We start from the raw sequence: 19,801 nt of genomic DNA on the forward strand, positions 1-19,801 counted from the left end.
TTCCCCATTTGTTTTCGGTGTGAGTATAAAGGAGCATTTATGAGACGATTAGAACTTTACTTAGCATGGTTATATCTCAATGGTTTCTGTTTGTTTATTTGTAGCTTTGCCAAATTACTTCTTGCTTCATAAAAACCCTGCCATAAACCTTGATGTAAAAGTCAAATAAATTGCAATTTGCATATACTTTTCAAAAAATGAAGGCTTGGTATCACTCCAGGAATAGCAGGACTGGATTTAGAGTGCTCCATCTCTCGTGGCCCAAAACACATTAATGCATTCATTTGATAAACTGTTCAGAAAATTCCAGCTATGCCAAAACAGTAAACATCGACCCAGCATGACAACCCTGCTTTTGTAGGAAATACCTCGCCAAATGAAGTCAAACATTATTATTTTCAGTGTCTTGTTCTTCTGTGGAATGTAGGCTCATTGGAAAGATAAAAATTTGCGGCCAAATTCTTAACTGCCCTTGAAATGACTGGCTCTCAAGATTGCTTCAAATGGCAGTTAAAAGTCAACTACATGTCTGTCGGTCTGGAGTCACATGTGGGTCTGACCAGGAAAGGGTGGTAGATTGCTTTCCTTCAAGAAATTCATGATCCAGGTAATTTTATGACAATTCATAATAGACATATAGTTCCTTTAGACTGGCATTTTTTTTAACCACAGTCAAATTTAACTTAATTCAAATTTCGCCATCTTCCATGGAGAAATATAAACTCACCCAAGAACTTTAGGTCGGGGATCACTATGTGGAAGTTTACCGATATTACTACAATACTACAATACTGACCAAATGCTTTCTTTACCACCTCTACTTGTCTAACCCCATTCAACATGCACTCCAAGGTTTTTTACTTCCTCAAATACTCTCAATACCATTGCATTTATTGTGAATCCTGAAGATTTATTTTATTATTTATTGGAAAGTTGGCATTGAAGGCTGAGCCAGCATTCAGTGCTGGTTGCCAAACTACCCTTGAGAAGGTTGTAAGGTTTCTTCATAAACTGTTGCAGTCTTTTTGGCTAAGGTACAACCACCATGCCCTTCAGGAGGGAATTCAAGGACTTTGACTCAATGATGCTGAAGGAACGGAGATATATTTCCAAGTCAAGATGGCAAGTGGATTTCAATCTATCGCTCTCGACAATGTTAAAAATCACAGGACAATAGACTATACTAACAAAGAACATTACCGCGCAGTACAGGCCCTTCGGCCCTCAATGTTGTGCCGACCTGTGAAACCAATTTGAAGCCCATCTAACCCATAGTATTCTATTTTTGTCTATATGTCTATCCAATGACCATTTAAAGGGTGGCATGGTGACTCAGTGGTTAGCACTGCTGCCTCACAGCACCAGGGACGCGGGTTCAATTCCCGTCTTGGGCAACTGTCTGTGTGGAGTTTGCACATTCTCCCCGAGTCTGTGTGGGTTTCCTCCGGGTGCTCTGGTTTCCTCCCACAGTCAAAAGATGCACAGGTCAGGTGAAGTGGCCATGCTAAATTGCCTGTAGTATGAGGTGCATTAGTCAGTAAATGTAGGAGAATGGGTCTGGGTGGGTTGCTCTTTGGAGGGTCGGTGTGGACTTGTAGGGCCGAAGGGCCAAAGGGACTTGTAGGGAATCTAATCTAATTCAAATGCCCTTAAAGTTGGTGAGTCCACTACTGTTGCAGGGAGGCCATTCCACACCCCGACTATTCTGAATAAAGAAATGATCTGATATCTGTCTTATAACTGTGTGAGTGTATACTGTGTTGTGTGACATGAACACAAGATCCTGGTTCAGGCCATCCTCATGGGTACTTATCCTGAAGTCCGCATTGGAGGATATTCATCCGATAATCAGAGGCTGAATGACCTTGACCGCTGAAGCTCCCCCCCACCCCCCCCCTCCGAACAGAGGGGGAGGAAAGGGAACCAACAGATAGAGCAGGGATCCCGTGGCCATTCCCCTCAGCAATAAGTATACCGTTTTTGGATACTGCTGGTGGGGACAGCCTACCGGGGGAAAAGCCATAGTTGTCAGGTCTCTGACACTGAGGCTCAGAAAGGAAGGGGGGAAGAATAGAAAAGCACTAGTGGTAGGGGACTCAATAGTTAGACATAATTTCCTGTTCCCCAGTTAAATATCTTCCCTTGGTATCTGCTCCTTTCCCTCTCCAAGGCTATGGTAAATGTAAGGCATCTGTGGTCGCTGTCATCAAAGTGTTCTCCCACCGCGAGATCTGACACCTGTTCTGGCTCATTGCGAAGCACCAAATCCAAAATAGCCTCTCCCCTCGTTGGCCTGTTAACATACTGAGTAAGGAAACCCTCCTGAACACACCGACAACAACGGCTCCATCCAAACCATCTGCACTAAGGAGGTTCCAGTTGATATTGGGAAAGTTGAAGTCACCCATAACAACAACCCTGCTACATCTGCATTTTTCCAAAATCTGCCAGCTTACGGGTTCATCAATCTCCCTACTGCTATTAGGGGATCTGTATAAAGCCCCCAATGAGGTGGCTGTTCCCTTGCTGTTCCTAAATTCCATACATATTGACTCAGTAGACAAACCTTCCTCAGCAACCTTTGTTTCTGTAGCTGTGGTGCATTCTCTGATTAGCCATGCTGCATCCCCTCTTCTTTTTCCATCCTCCCTGTTCTTTTTAAACGTTCTAAACCCTGGAACATCTAGCAATCATTCCTGACCCTGTGAAACCCTTGTCTCTGTTATCGCCACAACTACTGGTCCATGCTCTCAGTTCATCACTCTTATTTCTCACAATCCTTGCGTTAAAGCAGACATAGTTTAACCGATTCCTTTGTTTCATCACATGAAAAACCTTCCTGATAGATTCACTACATCCTATCACTGCCCCATCTGCAACTATTCTCCTCTCAGATATGTAGCTCTGGTTCCCAACCCTTTGCGAAACTAGTTTAAACTCTCCCGAACCACACGACCAAACTCCCACCCAGGACATGTGTGCCCCTCCAGTTCAGGTGCAACCCATCCTTCTTGTATAGGTCCCACCTTCCCTAGAAGGTATCCCAATGGTCTAGGTATTTGAAGCCCTCCCTCCTGCACCAGCCTCGCAGCCACAGGAGATTTTGTGGTCAGGAACAGGACTCCCGGAAGGTATGTTGCCTCCCTGGTGCCAGGGTCTGGGATGTCGCCGATCGGGTTTACAGGATTCTGAAGGGAGAAGGTGAGCAGCCAGAAGTCGTAACACATATTGGCACCAATAATATAGCCAGGAAAGGGACTGAGGATCTGAAAAGTGACTACAGAGAGCTCGGTTGGAAGCTGAAGAGCAAGACGAGCAGTGATCTCAGGTTTGCTACAGATGCTAAGAGACAGTGAGGTGAGGAACAGGCAGCGAATGCAGCTTAACATGTGGCTGCGAGGCTGGTGCAGGAGGGAGGGCTTCAAATTTGGTGCTTCGCAATAAGCCAGAACAGGTGTCAGATCTCGCGGTGGGAGAACACTTTGATGACAGCGACCACAGATGCCTTACATTTACCATAGCCTTGGAGAGGGAAAGGAGCAGATACCAAGGGAAGATATTTAACTGGGGAACAGGAAATTATGACGATATCAGACAGGAGTTGGGAAGTACAGATTGGGAGCAATTGTTCCACAGAAAGAAAGGCCACAGCAGACTTGTGGAGACTTTTTAAGGGCTGTTGTTGCAAGTGATGCAGAAATTTGTTCCTCTGAGACAGGCAAGAAGGGGTAAGATTAAGGAACCTTGGATGATGAGAACAGAGGAGCTTCTCATCAAAAGGAAGAAGGCAGTTTATGTCAGGTGGAGGAAGCAAGGATCTAGCACAGTTTTAGAGGATTACAGGCTGACTAGAAAGGAACTCAGAAATGGACTGAGGAGAGCCAGGAGGGGGGAATGAAAAAGGCTTGGCAAGAAGGATTACGGAGAACCCGAGAAGGAGGAATAAGAGAATGATCAGGGAGAAGATAGGGCCGGTCAGGGATAGTGGAGGGAAGCTGTGCGTGCAGTCTGAGCAGATAGGGGAAGCCCTAAATGAGTTTTTTGTTTCGGTTTTCACGAAGGAAAGGGACCTTGTTGTGAATGAGAACTTTGAGGAGCTGGGAAACAGGCTTGACCAGATCAAGATTGACGAAGTTGATGTGTTGGAAATTTTGGCAAACATTAAGATTGGTAAGTCCCCAGGGCCAGAACAGATTTATCCTAAGTTGTTCTGGGAAGCGAGAAAGGACATTGCTAAGCCACTGGCGAAGACCTTTGCTTCTTCACTCTCCATGGGAGTTGTACCAGAGGACTGGAGGGAGGTGAATGTTGTTCCTCTTTCCAAGAAGGGGAATAGGGAAATCCCTGGCAATTACAGACCTGTCAGTCTTACTTCTTTGGCCAGCAAGGTTTTGGAAACAATCCTGAGGGATAGGATTTATAGTATTTGGAAAAGCATAGTGTGATTAAAGGTAGCATCGTTTTGTGAGGGGCAGGTCATGCCTCACAAATCTTATTGAGTTCTTTGAGGTGACAGGACAGGTCGAGCAGTGGATGTGGTGTATATGGATTTCAACAAGGCATTTGAGGAGGTTCCCCATGGTAGGCTCATTCATAAAGTCAGGAGGTATGGGATACAGGGAGATTTGGCTATCTGGATTCAGAATTGGTTGGCTGACAGAAGGCAGAGAGTGGTTGTAGACGGAAAATATTCTGCCTGGAAAACAGTGTTGAGGGGGGTCCCGGAGGTTCTGTTCTTGGGCCTCTGTTCTTTGCAGTTTTTATAAATGACTTGGATGAGGAGGTTGAGGGGTGGGTTAGTAAATTTGCAGATGACACAAAGGTTGGAGGTGCTGTTGATAGTGTAGAGGACTATTGCAAGCTGCAACATGACATACATAGAATGAAAGGCTGGGCTGAGAAATGGCAAATGGAGTTCAACCTGGATAAATGCAAGGAAGGTCAAACTTGAATGCTGAATGTAGGATTAAAGATAGGATTGTTGGCAGTGTGGAGGAATAGAGGGATCTTGGTGTTCAAGTGCACAGATCCCTCAAAGTTGCCACCCAAGTGGATAGGGTTGATAAGAAAACATATGGTGTTTTGGCTTTCATTAACAGGGGGATTGAATTTAAGGGTCGCGAGGTTTTGCTGCACCTCTACAAGACCCTGGTGAGACCACATTTGGAATATGGTATCCAGTTCTGGTTGCCCTTCTGTAGGAAAGATAAAGAGGGTATGGAGAGGGTGTGATGAAAGTTTACCAGGATGCTGCCTGGACTGAAGGGCTTGTCTTACGAAGAGAGGTTCACTAAGCTCAGACTTTTCTCTCTGGAGAGAAGGAGGAAGAAAGCTGACCTGATCAAGGTATACAAGGAAATGAGAGGTACGGATAGAGTCAATAGCCAGAGAATTTTCCCTGGGCCAGGATTGACTGACATGCGGAGGTCATAGTTTTAATATAGGAGGAGAAAGGTATAGAGGAGACGACAGAGGAAGGTTCTTTATGCAGAGAGTTGTAAGCGCATGGAATGCGTTGCCAGCGATCGTGGTGGAAGCAGAGTCATTCGGGACATTTAAGCAACTGCTGGACATGCACATGGACAGTAGTGAATTGAGGGGTGCGCAGGTTAGGTTATTTTATTTTACATTAGGATTAATCCTCGGCACAACATCGTGGGCTGAAGGGCCTGTTCTGTAATGTACTTTTATATGTTCTATGTTTGACATTCTATGCATTTGAATATAATGCTTTCGATGGTGCATCTATAAAAATTGGTAAGACTGTTTGTGAACATGCTGAATTTGTTTAGCCTCCAGAGGAAGTAGAGTTGTTGTTGTACTTTCTTGACCATAGTGTCAATGTGGGTGGACCACAACAGATTGTTGGTGATCATCACTCCGAAGAACTTGATGCACTCAACCTTCCCTCACATCAGCACCACTGCTATCAACAGTGGCATGCCCTCCATCTTGCTTCCTGAAGTCAATGAAGTCTCTTGTTTTGCTAACGCTGAGATGGAGATTTGTTGTCTTTACACCAGACTACCAAGCACTCATTTTTGTTTGAAATCTGACCAAAAGGTTGGGGCATTCAGCAAACCTGTAAAAGGAGTTGGGGCGGAATTTGGCCATACATCGTGAGTATACAAGGAGTAAAGAGAGGGGCTGAGTGTGCAACCTGCAGGACACCAGTGATTATGGTATAGGAGTTGTTGTAGCCTATCCTTACTGGTTCCTGTCTATATGTCAGGAAGTTAAAGATCCAGTTTCAGAGAGTGGAGATGAGACCTCAGTATCAGAGTTCAGAGATGAGTTTGTTTGAAATTATGGTGTTGAAGGTGGAACTATAATCAATAAGTAGTTTCCTTGCATATGCTTGGCCGAAAGTTATGAGATTTCATGGGTTGCAGAGTCAATGTTGAGGACTCCTAGGGCAACTCCATCCCAAGTGTATAACACTGTGCCACCACCTCTGTCTGACCATGGGACAGGACATATCCAGGGAAGGTGAGTGTGGTGTCTGGGACCTTGTGTATAGGTATGATTCTATGACGTTGACTTACAGACTGTTGTTTATCTGTGACAAAGCTCTTCCAATTTTGACACTAGCTCCCAGATAATAGTTAGGAGGACTTTGCAGATTACACTGGGGTTGTTTTTGCCACTGTTAGTTGCAGTGACCATGTGGTCTTAGTTGACACTTCTGTTGAAAAACATTCTAAGCTATTTCAGAGGGCAATTAAAAGTCAACATTGTTGGAGGAAATGTAAGCTAGACTTAGTCAGGATGGCAGATTTCCTACCCTGGACAACATGAGTAAATGAGATGGGTTTTACCAACAATCAGCAACTGTATCATGGTCATCTTTTAGAATAGGTTACAGGTTTCGATTCATTAATATGTTTCCAGAACTTTTTGAAAGTCAGCCTATCTATTCTCTCTTTATACCTTAAACCTTCCAGTTCAGCGAGCATTTTCTGACTGTTTCTAGTTTAATAGGTTACTTTCTATAGTAGGACGACCAGAACTGCATGCAGCATTCCAAGTGTTCAGCTACAACAAGATGTCCCAACTGCGATACTCAATGTTTTGACAGATGAAAACAAGCATGCTGAAAGCCTTCTTCACCACCTTGTCTATTATGACTCCACTTTCAAGCAGCTCTGAACCCATAACCCTGGATCTCTTTCTTCTGTAACACTCCCCAGGGCCCTACCATTGGCTGTGTAATTCCTGCCCTGGTGGCCTTACCAAACTGCAATACCTTGCATTTATCTAAATTCAACTTCATCAGCCATTCCTCAGCCCAGTTGATCAAGAGCACAGCGCATTCCCAGATAAACTTCTTCCACTGCTCATTGTACGACCAATCTTGGGTGTCATCCCCAAACATACTCAACATTCCTCCCAATTTCTCATCCATATCATTAAAAAAGTGATGCATAACAGTGGACTCAGCAGTAATCCCTGTGGCACACCCGCTGGTCACAGGCCTCCAGTTTGAAAAACATCCCTTTCCCATCATCTCCTGTCATCTACCATCAAGCCAATTTTGTATCCAATTGGCTAGATCTCCCTGGATCCCTTGAGGTTTAAACTTACTCCATAACCTACCATGTGGTACCTTGTCAAAGTCCTTGCTAAAGTCCATGCAAACAATACTTACTGCAGTCTCCTCATCTACTTTCTTGGTCACCCCTTCAAAAATCTCGATCAGATTCCTGAAGCACGATTTCCCGCACACAAAGCCAGAAGGTATTAGCACATTTGGAAAATCAAATTCTAATCAAGCAGAGTCAGCTTGGGTTCATGAAAAGGAAATTGTATCTAATTAGAAGTTTTCAAGAAAGTCTCAACCAGAATGGATTGTGGGGAACCAGGAAATGTGCTATATTGGACTTCCAGAAGATATTCAATAAGGTACCTCACAAATATTAGTCAGAAGAAAAGAACTGATCTTAATTGGGGTAGTATCGGGCAGAGAATTGTCTCAGGGGCAGGAAACGGAGAGTGGGGATAAAGGGTTCTTTTTCAGGATGACAACCTGTGACCAGTGGAATTCCACAGGAATCAATGTTGGGACATACATATTAATGACTTGTAGGAAGGAAACAAATGTACTGTAAACACAGACTACAGAAAAACAAGTCAAAAGTTGCATTACTATTATTGCAGGATGTGAATCAAGGGTTATGTGTTAATGCAGGAAAGTAGATGTGAGTAATGTTGGATCAGTCATGATCCAATTGAAGAGAACAGCAGGCTCAAGAGGCACAATTGCTTACCTCTGTTCCTATTTCTTATGGTGTCAGTCAAAACTATTTTCACAGGTTGGAGGTTCTAAAGCATAGTCCAAAAATTAGTGCCAGACCATTCAGGGTCATATAGGGAAGCACTTCTCTATGTAAAGGTTGTTTGATGTTTGGAACTCTCTTCTAGAAATGGCAGTGGATGTGGGATGATAGTTAATTTTAAATCTGAAATAAATTATTTTGTGAAGCAAAGGGATTGCTTGTTCTGTGCCAAAGGCAGGTAAATGGAATTTGGCCACAGATCGGTCATAATCTCACTGAAAGTCAGAAGCTAGTCATCAACTTCAGGAAACAGAGTGAAGTGCAAAGCAGGACAGACCCACTGTCTTTTTCAAAGGTGCCAAGGTGGTGATGGTCAAGAGCTTTATTCCAAAGAGTAAAAATCACCAATGATCTATCCTGGTGCACCATGTCAATGCTCCAGTCAAGAAAGCATACCAACACCTCCATTTCTTCAGAAGGCTAAGGAAATTTCAGCATGTCCAAAATGAATCTTACCAATCTTTATAGATGCACAATACAAAGCATCCTTTCTGGATAAGTCACAGCTTGGCATGATAACTGCTATCCAAGACAGCAAGAAATTATAGAAAGCTGTGAGCAGCCACGGCCATCACAAAAACCAGCTTTGCATCCAATAAAAACAAATAATTCTGGAGATCAGAGAGAGAGATGCAACATTCACGGAGAGAATGCAAGTTAATATTTCAAATCGAGATGAGACTCTGCCCACATTCCCTGCTGCCTCAGGAAAGCAGCCAATATAATCAAAGACCCTTCCAATCCCAGTTATACTCTCTTCCACTCTCTTCCAGTGGGCAAGACACAAGTTTGAAAGCATGTACCAATAGATTTAAGGACAGCTTCTTACTCACTGTTAATGACTTATGAACAGACCACTATAGTTGTTCATTCTACCCCTCCTAAGTCTGGGGAGGGTTGGCCCACAGCCTGACATGGAATCATACTTTATAGGCAATGGCCCAGCCACTATTACACATCCTTGGCTATGGCCTGCCCACTAGTGGTGGCATTGGGATATATGGTCAAGAGGCAGTTGCCTTCGGAGTGCACAACATGAAGTCTCATGGTTTCGGGTTAGTACTTAGAAACATTGAAGATAGGAGCAGAAGGCAGTCATTCAGCCCTTTAAGCCTGCTCAGTCATTTATCACAATCATAGCTGATTGTTCAAGTCAATAGTTGAATCCTGCTATTTCCCCATAACCTTTGATTCAACTCGCCCCCAAGTGCCTCATCTAGTCAACTCTTGAATACATTGAATATTTTAACATCAACTACTTTGTGGTAATGAATCCCACAGGCTCACCACTCTGTGGGATGAAAAATTATTTCCTCATCAACATCCTAAATGCCCCCCCCCCCCGAATCCTCAGACTGTGACCCCCTGGTTCTGGACACACCCACCATTGGGAACATCTTCCCTACATCTACCCTGTCTAGTCCTGTTGGAATTTTATAACTTTTTATAAGACTCTCCCCTCATTTATGTGAACTTGAGTGAAAACAATCCGAATCAAGTCAATCTCTCCCCATTCATCAGTCCCACCATCCCCAGAATCAGCCTGGTAAACCTTCACTACACTCCCTCGACAGCAAGAGCATCCTTGCTCAGAAAAGGAGAGTAAAACTGCACACAATATTCTTGGTGTGGCCTCACCGAGGCCCTGTATAACTATAACAACACATCTCTGCTCCTGGACTTGAAACCTCTCGCAAGGAAGTCCAACATCCCATTTGCCTTCTTTACAGCCTGCTACACCTGCATACTTACCTTCAGCAACTGGTGCACAAGGACACCCAGGTCCCACTGCACAATCCCCTCTCCCAGTTTACAGTCATTCAGGTCATAATCTGCCTTCTTGTTTTTGCTTCCAAAGTGAATACCTCACATTATACTGCATCCGCCATTGACTTGCCCACTCATCCAACATATCCGGCACGGTGGTACAGTGGTTAGCACTGCTGCTTCAGTGCCAGAGACCCGGCTTCAATTCCCGCCTCAGGCGACTGTCTGTGTAGAGTTTGCACATTCTCCCCGTGTCTGCGTGGATTTCCTCCGGGTGCTCCGGTGTCCTCCCACAGTCCAAAAATGTGCAGGTCAGGTGAATTGGCCATGCTAAATTGCCCATAGTGTTAGGTGAAGGGGTAAATGTAGGTAATGGTTCTGGGTGGCTGCGTTTCGGCGAGTCAGTGCGGACTTGTTGGGCCAAAGGGCCTGTTACCATACTATAAGTAATCTAAATCTAAATCCAGATCATGCTGAGGCATTTCTGCATACTTGTCCCTGCCAACTTGGTATCATTTGCAAACATTGAGATGTTACATTTTGTTCTCTCATCCAGATCATTAATACATATTGTGAACAGCTGAAGGAGGATACTCCACAAATATCCCCAATGATGGAGTCCAGTACACCTTGTGCTCCAGAACGTACCACTCCCACAGCCAAGGTGTTCTACCACAGTTATGCCACTGGCATCTAGTCGACAATGTGGAAAGTTGCTCAGGTATGTCCTGTACACAAAATGCAGGGCAAACCTAATCTTGCCAGTTACCACCCCATCAGTTTACTCTCCATCACAAAAGTAATGGAAGGTGTCATCAACAGAGCTATCAAGCAGCACCTGCTCAGCAATAGCCTGCTCAGTGACACCCAGTTTGAGGTTCACCAGGGCCACTCAGCTCCTGACCTCATTGCAGCCTTAGTTCACAAATCGCCAAAAGAGCTAAGTTCCTGAAGTGAGAGGAGAGTGACAGTCTTTGACATAAAGGCTGCATTTGATTCATTGTGGCATAAAGGAGTTCTAGCAAAACTGGAATCAATGTGTATCGGGGCAAACTCTCGACTGGTTAGAGACATGTCTTACACACAAGAGATCAGTGTAGTTGTCGGGGCAAACTCTCAACTGGTTAGAGACATATCTTACACACAAGAGATCAGTGTGGTTGTTGGATGATAGTCAGCTCAGCTCTAAGACGTTTCTGCAGAAGTTCCTCAACATCTTCAGCTGTTTCATCAATGGCCTTCCCTCCATCATAAGGTCAGAAGTTAGGATGTGTGCCAACGATTGCACAAAGTTTAGACACATTTGTGACTACTAATACAGAAACTCAGTTCAGTGAATACATCTAGAAATTCTGGGAACCTAGATTTGAATCCCACCATGTCAGATGGTAGAATTTGAATTCAATTTTAAAAAATGGAATTGAGAATGTACTGCTGGCTGTGAAACCATGGTCAGACTGTAAGAAAAACTCATTTGACCCCATGTCCTTTCGGGAAAGGAAACTGCCATCCTCAGTGCATCTGTCCACAATGTGACTCCAGACACACAGTAATGTGGCTGACTCTCAACAGCCCTCTGAAATGGCTGAGCAAACCACTCAGCTCTACCAATCATTACAAAGTCTCAACAAAGAAAGGAAACCAATCGGACCACTTGGCACTGACCCAGGCACCGGAAAGCACAGTGGCAGACCCTGCAAAGTCTTACTTCCAAAGTTCTTACTTGCATATGGACTAGTACTAAAATTGGAAGAGCTGTCTCTCACACTTGTCAAGCAACAGCCTCACATGGCCATACTTATGAAATTATAACTCACAGACAATGTCCCAGTCACCACCATCACTATTCTGAACAGGAGCAAAAGTAGCAGGGTATTGTTATGGGGACTTTAACTTTTCAACTATTGACTGGAAATGCTGTAGTTTGAGTACTTTAGATGAGATTGCTTTTGTCCAATGTGTGCTGGAAGGTTTCCTGATACAGTATATAGATAGGTAAAAACCACCCTGCAGGCGCTCTGCCTCTATTCCTGATGAAGGGCTTTTGCTCGAAACGTCGATTTTCCTGCTCCTTGGATGCTGCCTGAACTGCTGTGCTTTTCCAGCGCCACTCTAATCTTGAACACAGTATGTAGATAGGCCAACAAGAGGTGAGGCCACGTTGGATTTGGTACTGGATAATGAACCACACCAGGTGTTAGATTTGGAGGTAGATGAGCACATTGGTGATAGTGATCACAATTTGGTTATATTTACTTTTGCGATAGAAAGGAATAGGCATGTACTGCAGGGCAAGAGTTGTAGCTGGGGGAAAGGCAATGCTGATGCGATTCGGCAAGTGTTTGGTTACATTGGATGGGGAAGGAAGCTGTGTCATTGATCAGTAATTAGCAGTCCTGCAGGGAGGAAGTGGTCGAGGAAGGGAACCAAGGATTTACTAAAGAAGCTGACTCTCTTGTCAAGAAAAAGAAGGAGGCATATGCGAGGATGAGAAGTGAAGGCTCAGTTAGGGCACTTGAGAGTTACACATTAGCCAGGAAGGACCACAAGAGAGAGATGAGAAGAGCTAGGAAAGAACATGATAAGTCATTGGCAGGTAGGATCAAGGAGAACCCGAAAACTTTCTATAAGGGATGTCAGGAATAAAAGAATGGTTAGAGTAAGATTAGGAGCAGTCAAGGACAGTAGTGGGAAGTTGTGCATGGTGTCAGAGGAGATAGGAGAGGTGCTAAATGAATATTTTGTCAGTATTCACACTGGAAAAAGACAATGATGTTGAAGAGAACATTGAGATACAGGCTATTAGATGAGATGGGATTGAGGTTCAGAAGGAGGAAGTGTTAGCAATTCTGGAAAGTGTGAAAACAGATAAGTTCCCTGGGCCGGTTGGGATTTATCCTAGGATTCTCTGGGAAGCTAAGGAGGAGATTATAGAAGCTTTGGCTTTAAGTCGTCATTATCTACAGGAATAGTGTTCAAAGACTGGAGGATAGCAAATGTTGTCCCCTTGTTTAAGAAGGGGAGTAAGGACAATCCTGGTAATTACAGACCAGTGAGCCTTCCTTCAGTTGTAGGTAAAGTGTTGGAAAGGATTATAAGAGATAGGGTTTATAATCAGCTAGAAAAGGGGCAGCTTTTTTAAGGATAGTCAATACAATTTTGTGAAGGGTAGGTCGAGCGTTACAAAACCTATTGAGTTATTTGAAAAGGTGACCAAACAGGTAGATGAGGGTAAAACAGTTGATGTGATGTATATGGTTTCAGTAAAGCGTTTGAATGAGAATGAGAATCCCTACAGTATGGAAACAGGCCATTTGACCCAACAAGTCCACACTGACCCTCTGAAGAGTAACCTACCCAGACCCATTCCTCCACAATATTACTCAACATTTTCCCAAATTAATGCACCTAGCTTACACATCCCTGAACACAATGGGCAATTTAGCATGGCCAATCCACCTAACCCACACATCTTTGGATTGTGGGAGGAAACGCATGCAGACACAGGGAGAATATGCAAAGTCCACACAGACAGTCGGCTGAGGGTGGAATCGAGCCCGGGTCCCTTGTGCTGGGAGAGAGCAATGCAAACCACTGAGCCACTGTGCCACCCATAATTGATAAGGGTCTCCACTGTAGGCTATTGCAGAAAATACTGAGGTTTAGGATTGTGGGTGATTTAGCAGTTTGGATCAGAAATTGGCTAGCTGAAAGAAGACAGAGGGTGATGATTGATGGGAAGTATTTATCCTGGAGTTCAGTTACTAGTGGTGCATCACAAGGATCGGTTTTGGGGCCACTGCTTTCTGTCATTTTTATAAATGGCCTGGGTGAGGGCATAGAACGATGGGTTAGTAAATTTGCAGATGACACTAAGGTCAGTGGAGTTGTGGACAGTGCCAAAGGATGTCGCATGTGACAGACATATATAAGCTGCAGAGCTGGGCTGAGAGGTGGCAAATGGAGTTTAATGCAGAATAGTATGAGGTGATTCACTTTGAAAGGAGTAACAGGAATACAGAGTACTGGGCTAATGGTAAGATGCTTGGTAGTGTGGATGAGCAGAGAGATTTCAGTGTCCATGTCCATAGATCCCTGAAAGTTGCCACCCCAGGTTGATAGGGTTGTTAAGAAGTCATATGGTGCGTTAGCTTTTATTGGTAGAGGGACTGAGTTTCGGTGCCATGAGGACATGTTGCAGCTGTACAAAGCTCTGGTGCGGCCGCACTTAGAGTATTGCGTACAGTTCTGGTCAAAACATTATAGGAAGGATGTGGAGCATTGGAAAAGGTGCAGAGGATGTTGCCTGGTATGGAGGGAAGGTCTTATGGGGAAAGGCTGAGAGACTTGAGGTTGTTTTCGTGCAAAAGAATAAGGTTGAGACGCGACTTAGTAGAGACAGATAAGAGGATTAGATAGAGTGGACAGCTCGAGCCTTTTCCTCGGATAGTGGCAGCAAGCATGAGGGGACAAAACATTAAACTGAAGACTGATAGATATAGGACAGAGGTCAGAAGTAATTTCTTTATTCAGAGGGTAGTGAATGCCCTGCATGCAGCAGTAGTAAACTCACCAACTTTAAGGGCATTTAAATGATCATTGGATAAATATATGGATAATAATGGAATAGTGTAGACTCGATGGGCTTCAGATTGGTCTTATGCCCGAAACGTCGATTCTCCTGCTCCTTTGATGCTGCCTGACTTGCTGCGCTTTTCCAGCAACACATTTTTTAGCTCTGATCTCCAGCATCTGCAGTCCTCACTTTCTCCTTCAGATTGGTTTCACAGGTTGGCGCAACAGTGAAGGCCAAAGGGCCTGTGTTGCACTGTAGTGTTCTATGTTCTATAACTCAAATGTTACAGGCACCATTATTAGCAAGGACAAAGTGTGGACTGCAGACTTTGGAGATCAGAGTTGAACAGTGTGGAGATGGAAAAGCACAGCTGGTCAGGCAGCGTCTGAGGTGCAAGAGAATCAATGTTTCGAGCATAAGCCCTTCATTCGGGATGAGGCTTGTGGTCCAAGTGGGCTGAGAGATAAATGGAAGGGGGTGAGGCTGGGAGAAAGGTAGCTGGGAATCCGACAGGTACATGAAGGTGGGAGTGAAGGTGATTGGTCAGAAAGGAGGGTGGAGTAGATAGGTGGGAACGAAAAAGGACAGGTAGGACAGTTCAAGAGGGTGGTGCCGAGTTGGAAAGTTGGATCTCAGATAAGGTGGGGGGAAAGGAAAATGAGGAAACTGGTGAAATCCGCATTGATCCCATGCGGTTGAAGGGTCCAGGGCCTCCTCCAAAGTCAAACCTCAGTCCTGAGCCTCCTCCACTGCCAAACCCTAGTCTTGGACATCCTCTACCACCAAATCCTCATCACCCGATGCCTGGAGCATGAACGCCTCATCTTCCACCTTGGAACCTTCCAACCATACAGGATCAATGTGGATATTACCAATTTCCTAATTTCCTTCCCTCCACCTTATCCTAGATCCAAACTTCCTATTCAGCACTGCCCTCTGGAATTGTCCTACCTATCCATTTTCCTTCCCACAATCTGCTCCACCTTCCTCCCTATCTACCACATTCAAGCCCACCTGCATCTACCTATTGCATTCCCAGCTGCCTTCCCCCCAGCCCCACACCCCTCCCACTTATCTCTCAGCTCCTTTGGACCACAAGCCTCATTCCTTATGAAGGGCTTATGGACAAAATGCTGGTTCTCTTGCACCTTGGATGCTGCCTGACTGTTGCAGTTGCACACTCTTTGACCACCATTACCATCCCTGGGTAACCCCCTGGTAGAACACATCCAGCAGAAGTGGCGACACAGTGGTATACAGTCAGGAGGGAGTTGCCCTGGGAATCATCAACATTGACTCCAGGCACCATGAAGTCTCAACGTTAACATTAAAGATGCACAAGAAAACCTCCTGCTGATAACCATGTGCTTCCCTCCCTCAGAAGATGAATCAGAACTCCTCCACAATATATCTCTATGACTCTATGGCTCTAATACTGAGAGGAAGCACTGGGGGTGGCAACAGTGCAAGTGTACTCACCATGGGAAATTTAACATCCACAACCGAGAGTGGCTCAACAGCATCACAAGTAATCAAACTGGTCTGGTCCTAATGGGCATAGGTGCTGGACTGGGTGTGCATCAGATGGTGAGCGAACCAACAAGAGAGAAAACACATACTTGACCACATCCTCACCGAATCAAAGGAACTGGAGAAAGAAAGAAAGACCAACTATCTCAAACCAATACCTGCCAAAACAGTTCATTGCCACTTATGGACCCACAGCAGTAACATGCAATTTCCAAGGTGGTTGAGCATAGTCATTATGAAGGCAATGTGGTCATTTCTGCTATTATTTAATTTCTGTCCAAACTGCTGACCTGCCATCTCTTTGTGCAAATGCATCCTCAACCCCTGCAAAGCAGTCATATTTTTGCCACTGTTGTGGCTTGGTGTCATATTTTCTTTTATAGCACACCTTAGCAAGTGGGCTTTAACAAATCAAACTAATTATTCTAAATATTTTATTCTTTCAATTTCAGACTCTGTTTGTTTCTCTGTAACATGCATTCTTGCATACTCATGTGATACACACCCATTCTGTACAATAATTCTTATACTATTTTCTCTCTGATAGGAGGAAAGTCTTCTCACCAGACTTGTTATAACGCTATAAATAAAAGAGGAAATAACTTTGGACACTGTGGCAAGAATGAGAACGATATACACATAAAGTGCCTCCCTGAGTAAGATTTCCAGAAAATCCAGCTGATATAGAATGATCAAATGCATCATTGCAGAATGTTTATATTAAGTGAAATTGAAAAAGTGCTTACTTTTGAAATTGCTAATTATTTAAAATGTTTTAAATGAGGAAAATACAAGTAGAAATTTTACCAGAAAATTGACAGTCAGCTTGAGCAGTTTTCATATCAGGTTTCTGTCAGTCCAAAACAGTGAGATTTCTCATGTAAATCTCAGAAACTTTGTTCAAAGTCATTGCACCAAGCATCAATGGTGCCCCACTAACACTCACTTCTCGCTCACATGAGGCAGATGTACTCACATTTACTGGATCCTCCTGGGATTCCCATCATTGGGTCTATGTTTAAAATCTAACCGTGCACAGGTCAACCACTGGTAAGGATGCACTGTCCTTCATATTTCATATAGTACCAAGAAAAACAAAAAGAAAGATTTCCCAGGGAGAATAGGTGGCACAACTGATACATCATTGCAAATACTATTTAAGAAGCAGACAATGCAGATTGTACATCTTTAGCATCATCTGATCTTAGAACTCTTTCAATGTGGCTGATACTCTATCCCGAATGTGCTGTGTAGACCAGCTCATTGTTCAATTTGAGACCCTTACACACAGGAAAGCCTTTCAACAGTTAAAACCATTTATCTTTATGTAATGACAGCACAAACGAGAACCAAAGCCGGTTTCTCATTTTTGGAATACACAGGCGCAGCTTGCCTTTCAAACAATAACAAATTTAGTGAATGAATGGTCACTACACCCCTCACTACACACAGTCTCATCCCTCCTTCGCCTGCTCCACTTGTGCACAGAATATTGTGATAGGATTATGGTGCACACTATTCAACTTTAAAAATTACATAACGCGAGGTTATAGTCCAACAAGTTTATTTGGAAGCACTAGTTTTCAGAGCACTGCTCCTTCATCAGGTGGTTATGGAGCATAAGGTAATAAGACACAGAGTTTATAGCAAAAGTTCACAGTGTGATGTTACTGAAATTATATATTGAAAAAGACCTGGGTTGTTTGTTAAGTCTCTCATGTTTTAAAGTGAACATGTTGGTTTCGGTTCTTTCATATGTAAATCAAGAACTTTTTACAAGTTACATTCTCGAGTGAACCTTAACAATTGGTTCTGGATTAGTGGTGCTGGAAGAGCACAGCAGTTCAGGCACCATTCAAGAACAATTGGTGTCATTTTGGCCCAGATAATGTACTGAAGGTGTGAGGTTCCTGTGTGAGACTGTCTGTGCTCCAATGATTCTAATCTGAAAAAGGGCAGACATGATACTAATTGTTAAAGTTCATTTGAGAATGTAACTTTTAAAAAGTTTTGCGATTTACATATGAAAGAACTGAAACCAATATGTTCATTTTAAAAGATGAGAGACTTAACAAACAATCCAGATCTCTTTCAATATATAATTTCAGTTACATCACACTGTAAACTTTTGCTACAAATTCTGTGTCCTATGATCTTATACTCCACAACCAACTGATGAAGGAGCAGCGCTCTGAAAGCTAGTGCTTCCAATTAAACCTGTTTGACTATAACCTGGAGTTGTAAGAATTTTAACTTTGTACACCCCAGTCCAACACTGGCATCTCCAAATCATGACTATTCAACTTGCTCTGCAAGCCCCCCCACCTTTTGGTCAAAGCTTAAGAATCTAACCTTCAACTGGTCTATCATCAGTTCCACTTTTATCTTGGTCAAAGAATGTATCTATATTCAGCTACAGTCAGAGGTTGCACAATGGAGCCATTAACCATGGCAGCCCTTGTTACACATTTGGAGATAATGTTTTTGAACAGAGTCCAAGTCTACAATGTTATGAAAGCTTTAAAAATCACACAACACCAGGTTATAGTCCAACAGGTTTAATTGGAAGCATACTAGCTTTCGGAGCGTCGCTTCTTCATCAGGTGATAGAAGGAGTGACGCTCCGAAAGATAGTGTGCTTCCAATTAAACCTGTTGGACTATAACATGGTGTTGTGTGATTTTTAACTTTGTACACCCCAGTCCAACACCATCATCTCCAAATCATGAAAGCTTTATTTCACTTAACCATGGTGCAAAAGACTTACACTCACATAGGTTAGTAGTTCGCAACAAATTCTCTCCTAATTACTGCTGATTTAATATATAGGTAAACGTGCCATAGAACATGAAGGGCTGGTCTCACAATAAATGTTGATGCTAACTTTTTTTGCATATATACCTGATTAACATACAAAAACTTACAAACAGTCATAAAGCATTGAAACAGGACCTTAGGACTACCATTTCTTTGCTGAGCAACAAATATCAAACAACAGGTTTGTCCCACTGAGACACAGAACAGAGAACATTACAGCACAATACAAGCCCATTGACCCTCGATGTGGCACCGCCCTATGAAACCAAGCTGAAGCCCATCTAACCTACATTATTCCATTCTCGTCGATATGCCGATCCAATGACCAGTTAAATGCCCATGAATTGGTGAATCTACAACTGTTGCAGGCAGTGCATTCCACACCCCTACTATTCTCTGAATAAAGAAATTACTTCTGACATCTGTCCTGTATCTATCACCACTGAATTTGAAGCTATGTACCTTCGTGCTAGCCATCACAATCCGAGGAAAAAAGCTCCCACTGTCCACCCGACCGAACTATCTGATAGTCTTATACGTCTCAATTTAGTCACCTCTTCAACCTTCTCTCTAATGAAAACAGCATCACGTTGCTCAATATATCCTCGTAAAACCTTCCCCCCGTCCCAAGCAACATCCGAGTAAATCTCCTTTGAACCTTTTCCAAAGATTCCTTTCTATACAGTTAACACACCATATGCCTTTTTAACAAGCAGCATCCAACGAGCAGCGAAATTGACTTTTCGGGCAAAAGCCCTTCATGAGGACTAAAGGC

The 19,801-nt window shown here is 43.6% G+C and overlaps 1 protein-coding gene across 1 annotated transcript in view; it reads left to right on the forward strand.

The window, feature by feature from the left end:
• Positions 1-19,801, forward strand: part of LOC140480825 (disintegrin and metalloproteinase domain-containing protein 12-like) — a 241,911-nt gene that overhangs the window by 203,009 nt on the left and 19,101 nt on the right. The window contains exon 15 of the mRNA XM_072576274.1: positions 16,757-16,865. Within this exon, the coding sequence (XP_072432375.1) occupies positions 16,757-16,865 (109 nt within the window). The remainder of the gene's footprint in view (positions 1-16,756; positions 16,866-19,801) is intronic.

The sequence above is a fragment of the Chiloscyllium punctatum genome, chromosome 1 (genome assembly GCF_047496795.1).
Source record: "Chiloscyllium punctatum isolate Juve2018m chromosome 1, sChiPun1.3, whole genome shotgun sequence".
Classification (NCBI taxonomy): Eukaryota; Metazoa; Chordata; class Chondrichthyes; order Orectolobiformes; family Hemiscylliidae; genus Chiloscyllium; species Chiloscyllium punctatum.